Source organism: Ranitomeya variabilis, chromosome 4 (assembly GCF_051348905.1).
Source record: "Ranitomeya variabilis isolate aRanVar5 chromosome 4, aRanVar5.hap1, whole genome shotgun sequence".
Lineage (NCBI taxonomy): Eukaryota > Metazoa > Chordata > Amphibia > Anura > Dendrobatidae > Ranitomeya > Ranitomeya variabilis.
The window spans coordinates 25,341,065-25,354,457 of NC_135235.1; the positions used below are offsets into that span (position 1 = coordinate 25,341,065).

At 44.0% G+C, this 13,393-nt stretch overlaps 1 protein-coding gene across 2 annotated transcripts in view; it reads left to right on the forward strand.

Annotated features, from left to right (window-relative positions):
• CLSTN3 (calsyntenin 3) overlaps positions 1-13,393 on the forward strand; it is a 70,953-nt gene that overhangs the window by 27,508 nt on the left and 30,052 nt on the right. For both annotated transcript variants that reach the window (XM_077258172.1, XM_077258173.1), the window contains exons 3-9: positions 91-213; positions 368-563; positions 1,637-1,845; positions 2,058-2,207; positions 4,626-4,811; positions 5,461-5,730; positions 6,033-6,145. In XM_077258172.1, the coding sequence (XP_077114287.1) occupies positions 91-213; positions 368-563; positions 1,637-1,845; positions 2,058-2,207; positions 4,626-4,811; positions 5,461-5,730; positions 6,033-6,145 (1,247 nt within the window). The remainder of the gene's footprint in view (positions 1-90; positions 214-367; positions 564-1,636; positions 1,846-2,057; positions 2,208-4,625; positions 4,812-5,460; positions 5,731-6,032; positions 6,146-13,393) is intronic.

Consider the following 13,393-nt stretch of genomic DNA (forward strand, 5'->3'; position numbering starts at 1 on the left):
AAATGTATTACAAATGTAGGGATAATCCTGAATTTATGGGATCGTCTTTGTCTTGTACTAATTATAGAATATCCAAAAATCTGGTTCTAGGTAACAAACACAAGCCATGGATGGAAGCCCAGTACCAGGGGATCATCATGGAGAACGACAACACAGTCTTACTCAACCCACCTCTCTTTGCCCTGGATAAAGATGCTCCACTGAGATACGCAGGTACTGGTCCAATAAATGGAGGGATACATTATCTATTACAGTGGTCTCCAACCTGTGAACCTCCAGATCTTCAAAACTATAATTCCAGTCATACCAGGAGGGCCCCAGGTTGGACATCGATGATTCATGGAATTAATTATCTTCCTTATCGCAGGGGAAATCTGTGGGTTCCGGATTCATGGAGCTGGAACTCCCTTTGAAGCTGTTGTTCTAGATCGGATGACAGGTGAAGGTCTGATCCGAGCCAAGGGTCCGGTGGACTGTGAGGCCCAGAGGGAGCACACCTTCACCATCCAGGCACATGACTGCGGAGAGGGACCCGACGGGAGTAACAGCAAGAAGTCTCACAAGTGAGCAAATTTTAGTGTGATCAAAGTGTAGAATGATGAGTCAAGATCCCATGAAGGTCACCTGCAGTCCTCCTTGGAGGGCCTACAACATGCATCCTCGTAATGTCCATTTAGGGGTGAGAACAAAACACATATGGGTTTGACTGTCTGAGTTTTTGGAGCAAAAACTAAACGGAATTTTCTAAATAGAGTTTAAAATCTCAAAACACCTCAAAAGCCTAATGGCTATGTGCACACGAAAGTCTTTTTGCTCAACTTTTGAGATGAAACTAAGCAGAACTTCCAAGTTTTTCAGGAAGATTTGAAGAGCTTCCTCTGAAATCTCCTAAAATAAATGTAACCACTTTCTGCTCCAAAACCTCAGCAAAAATCCTCTGCTTGTACATACCCTTAAGGTCAAAGGGTATGTGCATATGGAATTTTTTGAAGCAGATCCTATCCAACATCCTCCTCAAAAACTGCTTCAAAAACTCTTGAAAACCTATACTATTTAATTTCTATGGGAATTGACTTTGCTGTTCATATGAGGAGTTTTTGAACATTTTTTTTTTTATTGAAAAGATTTTTACATAATTACCTAGGTTGAAAAGACCTAGGTCCATCAAGTTCAACCTTTCTCCACCAATAATTGAAAAAAACCTGGTGGGAAAAAGAGAGTTTGAAGTGGATCCTGACGGAAATATCTCCAGGTTAGACACTGTCCAATCAAAAAGATGTAAAACAAAACCCTCTTCTGGGTAAGAAACAATTCCAAAAATTCTTCAAAATAGCTACAGGAAAAGAGAAAAAGTCTCCCCAAAACTCCCCAAAAAGGAGTGTTTCCTGAAGTGATTTCTGCTTCAAAAACTGGAAAAAAAAAACTCACAAAATTCTGTATACACATGGTGTTTGGGGCTCTGGTTGGTTGGCTGTTACCAAAACTCAGACCCATAGTCACCGCTCCAATATTTGGTTGTTGTATGGGCATATTGGGACACCACCAATTCTTTTGCCAGCACCTCACCCAACTAAGTGACCAACCCAGCCATCATGCCATCTTGTTAGCATCTCTCTCTCTTCTTTGTCCACCACAGAGCCACAGTTCACGTCCGAGTCAATGACGTCAACGAGTTTGCCCCCGTTTTTGGCGAACGGGTCTTCAGAGCTTCAGTCACTGAGGGTCGTATGTATGAACGGGTCCTTCGAGTGCAGGCGTGGGACCAGGACTGCTCTCCTCAATACAGCCAGGTCTGCTTCTACCAGATCCTCACCCCCAACGTGCCCTTCACAATCGACAACGACGGTAAGTCAGACCCAACAATCTACTCATCAGTGTAATCTATTGTTCCCTGGTATCAGCCATTTCAGGAATCTAAGTTGCTTAGATGAGAAAGTCAGCAGACACCCCCTTTATTCGAAGTCATAATAGTTGTCACCCCGAAACAGAATTTTTATCTTTTATCCTTGTATGAACTGGATCTTATGGGTTGCTTAGTCGGCTTTGCTTCTTGACAGGTTACATAAAGAATACGCAGCCCCTGCAGGCCAGCGGGGAGCGCTTGATCAGATTTACGGTCACGGCGTATGACTGCGGGAAGAAGCGAGCTGTGGAGGACGCCGAGGTGGAGATCCAAGTGAAGCCCACCTGCAAACCCAGCTGGAGAGGTGACCACATGAACCCCATGAATTAAAAAAAAAAGTAAAACTTTCTAACATTCCTTTTACTTCCATCCCCTAAGATTTTCCATATCTCTGCTTGCTGTCAGTATACTGAATCCTTCTTTCCTTCCTAATCTCGTCCACATTGCATGGGTGCACGACTCCTTACAGAAGATAGATCTGACGCCCTGGGCATGAGCTGTGCATCTGGGTGACCTGGGCATGGTCAGGACGGGTGAATGTCAGCAAAGCAAGCAGAGATCTAGAAAAGGCTGAGAAACTGACCTGCAAAGTATATTGGAAAGTCGCCGAGTTATATTAAATGTCATATAATAAAATTGATGCCTCGGCCCGAGTTCCCGGATTTGTACAACATGTTGGTATCATGGAGCCTCCTCCCTGTAAATACCTTCTTGTTGTGGACGTGGATTGTGCCATTCAGGATTATGTACCCAGGGTGACGGACTGTTATTAGGGCGCGGAATACAAAAGCATCTCTGATTGTATGTGCCTCGAACAATGGTGCTTTGACTCCTGGAGCCCAGAGAACAATGATGCCCTGAGACACGAGGTCCTGGCACCACGGCACGCTCATAATGTGCCAAGATAGAAAATGGGCATTATCCAAAAATTCTATAACAACTCAACACCAAATTTTTTTTCCTCTTTTGATAAACTTTTTTTGGGGTTTTAAGTATAAATAGGTTAGAGTTTACCTCCAGGGATATTCTGCCGCCCACCCTGGCATCGGGCAAAGCAATCACATACCAAGTCAATGTCGTGCAGAGATGTCAAACCTGCAAAGGGCGACACCCGGGCTTATCTAAATATATTTAGACCCTTTATAATAACCCTTTCCCAATACCCATCATACATGTGCGGCATATGTTGTGTGCGCGCCGTAACCAGCTGCTCTATACTGCCAGCACCTGCCTGTAACAGCCAGCTCTGAGCTCTGCGGTTTAACCCTTGGAATACCGCGGTCAGTCTATAGCAGGGGTATTTCAGGGGTACGATCCCAGTGGAGCCCCTGGCAGCTGGGCAGATGGGTGGACATGGCAGCAACGGGCTGAGGTTCATTGCAAATCATTAATTACACTAGATATTGTAATACTAAAGGATTATAATAGTTCAAGTCAAATCAAATAATTGCAAGTTTAAGTCCCATTAGGAAAGTAAAAAAAAAAAAAGGAATAAAAAAGTAAAAAAAAAAAAAAAGATTTGAATCACTCCCTTTTTCCAAAAAGAAAAATAAAAGTTAAAAGAAAAGTAAAAAAACTAATGAAAAAGTTAAAAATAAAACAAGACTTGAATCACCCATTTTCCAACTGTGAAAAAGATAAATAAAATAAAAATAAGAAGTAATAAAGTAAAAAAAAAAAAATGGAATCACACACTTTTTCCAATATGAAAAAAATTAAAAGGGAAAATAATAATAATAAAAAAAATTATATATATATATATACTGTATACTGTTTATTTGAGGTCACGACAGAAGTCTGAACTATCAAAATATAAGATTATACAACCTGTACTCTAAAAGCAGTGATGCAAAAGAAAAAGAAAAACTACAGGATTGCTGTTTTTTGGTTGCTGCACCCTCCTGCAAAAGATTCAATAAAAAGTGATGAAAACATCATATGTACCCCAAAATGGTATAAATAAAAACATCAGCACATTTCACTGCACTTGGAATTTTTTTTCCCATTTTTCAGTACATTACACAGTAAAATGACTCGCAGTATTCAAAAAAACAAAGTGCCCTAAGAAAATAAGTCATTATACAGCTATGTCCATGGAGAAGCAAAAAACTGTTATGGCTCTTGGAAGAAGGAGAGGAAAATATCAGACCGGTCTTCAGCCGAAAGTTGTAGGTTCACAGCAGATCCTGGACCGGAGCTTATGGTGTAGATATATTACAACTGGAGGACACAGGACAGTAGCCTGGTCTTGGTTCAATGGTTCTCAATCAGTGGAGGTTCCTCCTGGGCGGTTACCTGCAGGGGGCGGAGCCGTTGATCACCTGACTCTGGATAAAACATGTAGGGGGCAGCAGAGGGAACAGCGGAAAGGAGGAGGAGGTGCTGCTGTGTAACACTGGGCAGAATGTTAAGAGCACAAGGCGGGGGTCTCTTGGGATCTAGCTTTGGCCCCAAGACCCCAACAGACTCCACCAGGGGGTGTAGCTTTGGGGCCCTAGAGCTGAGGGGCCCTCTGACACATAATGGTCACATGGTAGATAGAGGCTCTTTTATAAATGTAGGAATAGGGCCCACCAAGCTTCTTTGGCTGTTAAGGCATGCTGAGAGTTGTAGTTTTGCATCAGGTCCTGGCCAGGTGCTCGTGGTATGTACTCAGCACGGTATCTGTGTATTTTTCACTGTTTGTGCCGTTGCATTAACCCCGCGGTCTCTGCCCCGACAGGCTGGAACAAGCGTATCGAGTACGTTCCTGGCACCGGCAGCTTGGCCCTGTTTCCAACCATCCACCTAGAGACCTGCGAGGAGCCAATCTGGAGTATTCAGGCCACGGTGGAAATCCAGACGAGTCACATTGCCAAGGGCTGCGACCGTGATAACTATTCAGAGAAATCATTGCGCAAGCTGTGCGGTACGTGTAACACAAAGCCCGTGGGGCTGGGAGATAAGACACATAATTCCTGGTATTACGCTGTAATTAGCGGCGGTGCACAGATACAGGTTACCGCCAGTCATATAATAGCTAGAGGCAAGGCAGAGCTAAATACCGGGCCCCTAGGACTTAGGGCCCAAGAACTTCCTACTAAACCTCTGTTTTATTGCATAAGTACAATTATGAATATGGGGTCTCGGAGATTATAACGGGTTTCTCATTTATAAAACCCACCTTATTAGGAAATATTATGGGGGTGGCTTCGCATCAGGACCAAGAAGCTAGTACTAAGTACTAAGAGCGGTTCTCACTCTGGAGGACCCAGCATTATCTATGCAGCTATTGATTTACATGTAATTATTCAATTTTCCTGCAGGGGGCGTTGCAGGGAAAAGGAAACCTTGGTGGCAGAGATTACAGCAGACAAGCCCCTTATGTGTGTCAGGACACTGATAGTCTAGCTGATCCCAATCATAAGAATAAAGGGGCCAAAGCAGAGCGCCACCCCTACAAGCGTGGTTGTGTCTGGTACTGCAGCATTTAAATGGGAGTGATCAGTGAACTAAGCCCCATAGTTAAGGAACAACACTGTTTTATTTTATGTGTTAATACCTCTGCTTGCTTTTAGGAGCTGCTCCAGGCGATGTTGACCTGCTACCCCCATCCAGCCCGTCCTATAACTGGACCCATAGCCTTCCCATACAGGACACACAGGACAGTAGCCCGGTCTTTTGGTTTAATGGTTCTCAGTCAGTGGAGGTTCCTCATGGGCGGTTACCTGCAGGGGGCGGAGCCGCTGATCACCTGACTCTCTCTTTCTGGCTGAAACATGCAGGAGGCAGCGGAGGGAAGAGCGGAAAGGAGGAGGAGGTGCTGCTGTGTAACACTGTGCAGAATGGTAAGAGCGCAGGGCGGGGGTCTCCGGGGGTCTAGCTATGGCTCCAAGACCATAACAGAGTACAGTGTTATATATAATTGGGCTTTTTTAGACTTTTTTTTAATTCAATCAGTGACTCTTCAGCTTTAGGACAACTACTCCTCCCGTCATTCTCTGATAGGATGCAGCTGTCAGGACATGCTGGGGGTTGTAGTTCTGCAATAGTGAGTGACAGGTTAGGAATCATTAGTAAAAGGGACTGAGGAAGCTCCAAGCATTTTCCTCATTACTTAGCGCCTTTTTTCATGCCCCCTTTCCTCCAGATGGCAGCTTCTCGCACTACACTCTGGCCGTGCACGGCTGCAGGATCTCATTCCTCTACTGGTCCCTTCTGGACAGCGCTCACCCCGTCAAATTCCTATGGAAGCTGGAACAGGTAATGATATAGAACTATGACGATTGGGCATGAGGGGGTTAATGAGATCCGGTAGACACTGATGCGTTATGGGGTTACGATGCCCCAGATACGGCGCCTGACATTTATACCCCCTGTCCTCACCGCCCCATAAATGATCAACATAGCCATCTCCTGAAATCCTCTGTACTGCTGTAAGGGTCACTACTATTATCACACCTTATCAAGGAAAATGCTAAATCCTTCACAGTAATTTCTGTATCAATATTCGCATCTTCAGAGCAGATATAAATATTCATAACAATCCATAATGAAATGCTGAATATTCCTCGTACAATCACGGGCGGCCCATGCCAAGGAGGATCCGAGAGGAAAGCGGGAGGACAGATGGGAAGGAACATGTTCACACTGGGTGCGACCATCACTGTGCATTAGAGAATCGCATGTATAGCAATTCCCTAAAATACTCCTATGACTGAAATCGCTCTGTTAATGAGATGGTTCAGTGATACTTATGGCCGGCGCCAGCCTGTTAACGAGGGCTGGCACACTAGGTATAAGTCTATTGGTTACTGGCCTGTTCCCACCATCTGAGGAAAACTGATCATTCTGTCCCCGTACAGCATCATGGTGTTGGCAGCATATTTTCAGTTTATACAGGACAATGTGCTGCCGATAATTACGATTCTTGCACTAGCTACAGTGTTGCAGGTTTATAACTGACTATTATTGTTGCAACAAAGTAGCAAGAACGTTCCAGTAGGGACATTGACTGATCCGGACTTTGATTGATCCGAGCTTTGACTGATCCGAGCTTTGACTGATCCGGGCATTGACTTATCCAAACATTGACTGATCCGGACTTTCACTAATCTGGACTTTTACTAATCTGAACTGTGATTGATCCGTACTTTGACTGATCTGGGTATTGACTGATCCAGACTTTGACTGATCCGGACTTTGACTGATCGGGGCATTGACTGAACTGTGCATTGACTGATCCGGGCATTGCCTGATCCAGGCATTGACTGATCCGGGCATTAACTGATCCGAACTTTGACTGATCGGGGCATTGACTGATCGGGGCATTGACTGATCCAGACTTTGACTGATCCGGGTATTGACTGATCCGGGTATTGACTGATCCGGGCATTGACTGATTCGGGCATTGACTAATTCGGGCATTGACTGATCCAGACTTTGACTGATCCGGGCATTGATTGATTCAGGCATTGACTGATCGGGGCTTTGACTGATCCAGACTTTGACTGATTTGGGCATTGACTGATTTGGGCATTGACTGATCTGGGCATTGACTGATCCGGGCATTGACTAATCCAGGCATTGGCTGATTCGGGCATTGACTGATCGGGGCATTGAATGATCCAGACTTTGACTGATCCCGGCATTGACTGATCCGGGCATTGATTGATCCGGGCATTGACTGATCCGGGCATTGACTGAACCGGGCATTAACTGATCCAGGCATTGACTGATCCACGCATTGACTGATCCGAACTTTGACTGATCTGGGCATTGACTGATCGGGGCATTGACTGATCCAGACTTTGACTGATCCGGGCATTGACTGATCTGGGCATTGACTGATCTGGGCATTGACTGATCGGGGCATTGACTGATCCAGACTTTGACTGATCCGGGCATTGACTGATCTGGGCATTGACTGATCTGGGCATTGACTGATCCGGGCATTGACTGATCCAGACTTTGACTGATCCGGGCATTGACTGATCCGGGCATTGACTGATCCGGGCATTGACTGATCCAGACTTTGACTGATCCGGGTAGTGACTGATCCAGGCATTGACTGATTCGGGCATTGACTGATTCGGGCATTGACTGATTCGGGCATTGACTGATCCGGGCATTGGCTGGTCTGGGCATTGACTGATCTGGGCATTGACTGATCCAGGCATTGACTGATTCGGGCATTGACTGATCCAGGCATTGACTGATCCGGGCATTGACTGATCCGGGCATTGACTGATCCGGGCATTGACTGATTCGGGCATTGACTGATCCGGGCATTGATTCATCCCTTTCTGATGATAACTATGCAGTAGATGATTTCTGTTGTGTCATACATGGCTCCTTTCTTGCTTTTCTCTTCTTATCTTGCCTCCTCTTCCTTATCACTCCTGTGACATTTGTTCTTCCCTGTATCTTCCTTCAATCTCCTCTTTTTTTGCTGTGTGTTGTGTAAACCAGAGGAGGCACCAGTCCAGGGCACAGAGACTTTGGTGCCTTTTTCATGCCTCAGTAGATTTATTTGTAGTCATCAGAAACCCCCAAAAGAATAAAACATGGCAGCCTTGCGTTTGTAGGCGTGAGGAGGAGATGGATGGGAGACACTTGACATGTTGCTTGCCTGGATTTTCCCTCATTTTGGCCTATTTTTGTAGGTGCCTATTGTCCCAGCTTGTATCTCCTGTCCTCGTCTACTGATCAGCCATTGTATGGCATGTAGTCGGCATTATGGGGCCTTTATCTACTCTCCGCGTCTCAGCTCATTCTACCTCCCCTCCTCTAATCATCTCCTTATTTCCTATTAGCTATATACGTTATATATATGTTCTTAGTCTCCCATTGTGTCCTCCTTCCCGATTCTTACTTCCTTCTAACTCTACAATCCCTTCTCTCCACCTTACTAATGCATGTCTGTTCTTCTCCTAACCTTCTCATCCCTCCTCTGCATCTTCTTCAGTCATTACTTCTCTCCTTCATAGATACTTATTAGCTCCTACTTCCTTTTTACTAATTCCTTCAACCTCAAAAACTTCTCATCTCCTATCTTCTTATTTCTTCTAATCTTTTTTTCTCTTCCCCTATCCTCTCCTATTTTCTTCTCCTCACTTCTTTTCTTCTCTCCTCCTCTCAGTTTTCCTCTCTACACTTTTCCCCTTCTATAGTCGTGTCTACTCCTCTCTTCTACTCCACTTCTTTTCTTTCTTTTCATCTCATCTGTTCTTTTCTTCACTTTTATCCTTTCTTCTCCTTTACTCTCTCCTTTTCTCCTCTCACTCTCTTAACTTCTGTACACTTTTTTCTTTTCCTTTCTTCAGTTCTCTCTTCTCATCATTTTATCTCTTAGCCTCTCCTCTTTTCTTCTCCGTTACATTTTTGTGTACTCTTCTGTTTTCTCCTCTTTTTTGCTTCTCTCTTGCCAACTCTTCTTATCTGTACACATCCCACCTCCTCCCCTTATGATTCTCTCTTCCCTTTTCCTCTGTATACTTCTCTCTTCTCTCCTTTTATCTCTTCTCTTCCCCATTCTGTTCTTGTCTCCTCTCTCATCTTTTTTTTCTTTTTCCCCTCCTCTCTTCATTTATCCTCTCTTTCCTCGTTCTACACTTATCCCCCTCTTCTTCTCTCGTCCCATATGTACACTTTTCACCTATTCTCTTATCTTCACTTTTGTCTTTTTTTATATATATATAAAGATTATTATTATTATTTTTATTATTTTCTTCTACACACTTCACACCTCTTCCTTCTCTCTTTTCATCTCTTTACCTCTATTTTCTCCACTCTTCTCCTGACTTTTCCCCCAACTTGTGGAAGAAAGAAGTATAGTGCATGATGAATTTCAACATGTTCAATTATTTTTCTCTCTGGGGGAATAAGTTGCCAGCAGAGGCATGCTTCCACCTCTTTCTTTCCTCCCTTCTTTACACCCATATTTGTCTGATCCGCACCATCTTTCCTTCCACCTCTTTCGTCCCTCCCTTCTTTATACCCTTCTTGGTCTTATCCAGCACCATCTTTCCTTCCATCTCTTTCTTTCCTCCCTTCTTTATACCCTTCTTGGTCTTATCCAGCACCATCTTTCCTTCCACCTCTTTCGTTCCTCCCTTCTTTATACCCTTCTTGGTCTTATCCAGCACCATCTTTCCTTCCACCTCTTTCGTTCCTCCCTTCTTTATACCCTTCTTGGTCTTATCCAGCACCATCTTTCCTTCCACCTCTTTCGTTCCTCTCTTCTTTATACCCTTCTTGGTCTTATCCAGCACCATCTTTCCTTCCACCTCTTTCTTTCCTCCCTTCTTTATACCCTTCTTGGTCTTATCCAGCACCATCTTTGCTTCCATCTCTTTCTTTCCTCTATTCTTTATAACCTTCTTGGTCGCTTACCCAGCACCATCTTTCCTTCCACCTTTTTCCTCCCTTCTTTATACCCTTCTTGGTCTTATCCAGCACCATCTTTCCTTCCACCTCTTACTTTCCTCCCTTCTTTATACCCTTCTTGGTCTTATCCAGCACCATCTTTCCTTCCATCTTTCGTTCCTCCCTTCTTTATACCCTTCTTGGTCTTATCCAGCACCATCTTTCCTTCCATCTCTTTCTTTCCTCCCTTCTTTATACCCTTCTTGGTCTTATCCAGCACCATCTTTCCTTCCACCTCTTACTTTCCTCCCTTCTTTATACCCTTCTTGGTCTTATCCAGCACCATCTTTCCTTCCACCTCTTTATTTCCTCCCTTCTTTATAACCTTCTTGGTCTTATCCAGCACCATCTTTGCTTCCATCTCTTTCTTTCCTCCCTTCTTTATACCCTTCTTGGTCTTATCCAGCACCATCTTTCCTTCCATCTCTTTCTTTCCTCCCTTCTTTATACCCTTCTTGGTCTTATCCAGCACCATCTTTCCCTCCACCTCTTTCTTTCCTCCCTTCTTTATACCCTTCTTGGTCTTATCCAGCACCATCTTTCCTTCCACCTCTTACTTTCCTCCCTTCTTTATACCCTTCTTGGTCTTATCCAGCACCATCTTTCCTTCCACCTCTTTATTTCCTCCCTTCTTTATAACCTTCTTGGTCTTATCCAGCACCATCTTTGCTTCCATCTCTTTCTTTCCTCCCTTCTTTATACCCTTCTTGGTCTTATCCAGCACCATCTTTCCTTCCATCTCTTTCTTTCCTCCCTTCTTTATACCCTTCTTGGTCTTATCCAGCACCATCTTTGCTTCCATCTCTTTCTTTCCTCTATTCTTTATAACCTTCTTGGTCGCTTACCCAGCACCATCTTTCCTTCCACCTTTTTCCTCCCTTCTTTATACCCTTCTTGGTCTTATCCAGCACCATCTTTCCTTCCACCTCTTACTTTCCTCCCTTCTTTATACCCTTCTTGGTCTTATCCAGCACCATCTTTCCTTCCATCTTTCGTTCCTCCCTTCTTTATACCCTTCTTGGTCTTATCCAGCACCATCTTTCCTTCCACCTCTTTCGTTCCTCCCTTCTTTATACCCTTCTTGGTCTTATCCAGCACCATCTTTCCTTCCACCTCTTTCGTTCCTCTCTTCTTTATACCCTTCTTGGTCTTATCCAGCACCATCTTTCCTTCCACCTCTTTCTTTCCTCCCTTCTTTATACCCTTCTTGGTCTTATCCAGCACCATCTTTCCTTCCACCTCTTACTTTCCTCCCTTCTTTATACCCTTCTTAGTCTTATCCAGCACGATCTTTCCCTCCACCTCTTTCTTTCCTCCCTTCTTTATACCCTTCTTGGTCTTATCCAGCACCATCTTTGCTTCCATCTCTTTCTTTCCTCTATTCTTTATAACCTTCTTGGTCGCTTACCCAGCACCATCTTTCCTTCCACCTTTTTCCTCCCTTCTTTATACCCTTCTTGGTCTTATCCAGCACCATCTTTCCTTCCACCTCTTACTTTCCTCCCTTCTTTATACCCTTCTTGGTCTTATCCAGCACCATCTTTCCTTCCATCTTTCGTTCCTCCCTTCTTTATACCCTTCTTGGTCTTATCCAGCACCATCTTTCCTTCCATCTCTTTCTTTCCTCCCTTCTTTATACCCTTCTTGGTCTTATCCAGCACCATCTTTCCTTCCACCTCTTACTTTCCTCCCTTCTTTATACCCTTCTTGGTCTTATCCAGCACCATCTTTCCTTCCACCTCTTTATTTCCTCCCTTCTTTATAACCTTCTTGGTCTTATCCAGCACCATCTTTCCTTCCATCTCTTTCTTTCCTCCCTTCTTTATACCCTTCTTGGTCTTATCCAGCACCATCTTTCCTTCCATCTTTCTTTCCTCCCTTCTTTATACACTTCTTGGTCTTACCCAGCACCATCTTTCCTTCCATCTTTCTTTCCTCCCTTCTTTATACACTTCTTGGTCTTATCCAGCACCATCTTTCCTTCCATCTTTCTTTCCTCCCTTCTTTATACACTTCTTGGTCTTATCCAGCACCATCTTTCCTTCCATCTTTCTTTCCTCCCTTCTTTATACCATTCTTGGTCTTATCCAGCACCATCTTTCCTTCCATCTTTCTTTCCTCCCTTCTTTATACCCTTCTTGGTCTTATCCAGCACCATCTTTCCTTCCACCTCTTTCGTTCCTCCCTTCTTTATACCCTTCTTGGTCTTATCCAGCACCATCTTTCCTTCCATCTTTCTTTCCTCTCTTCTTTATACCCTTCTTGGTCTTATCCAGCACCATCTTTCCTTCCATCTCTTTCTTTCCTCTCTTCTTTATACACTTCTTGGTCTTATCCAGCACCATCTTTCCTTCCACCTCTTTCTTTCCTCTCTTCTTTATACCCTTCTTGGTCTTATCCAGCACCATCTTTCCTTCCATCTTTCTTTCCTCCCTTCTTTATACCCTTCTTGGTCTTATCCAGCACCATCTTTCCTTCCATCTTTCTTTCCTCTCTTCTTTATACACTTCTTGGTCTTATCCAGCACCATCTTTCCTTCCACCTCTTTCTTTCCTCTCTTCTTTATACCCTTCTTGGTCTTATCCAGCACCATCTTTCCTTCCATCTTTCTTTCCTCCCTTCTTTATACCCTTCTTGGTCTTATCCAGCACCATCTTTCCTTCCATCTTTCTTTCCTCTCTTCTTTATACACTTCTTGGTCTTATCCAGCACCATCTTTCCTTCCACCTCTTTCTTTCCTCTCTTCTTTATACCCTTCTTGGTCTTATCCAGCACCATCTTTGCTTCCATCTTTCTTTCCTCTCTTCTTTATACACTTCTTGGTCTTATCCAGCACCATCTTTCCTTCCATCTTTCTTTCCTCTCTTCTTTATACACTTCTTGGTCTTATCCAGCACCATCTTTCCTTCCACCTCTTTCTTTCCTCTCTTCTTTATACCCTTCTTGGTCTTATCCAGCACCATCTTTCCTTCCATCTTTCTTTCCTCCCTTCTTTATACCCTTCTTGGTCTTATCCAGCACCATCTTTCCTTCCATCTCTTTCTTTCCTCCCTTCTTTATACCCTTCTTGGTCTTATCCAGCAC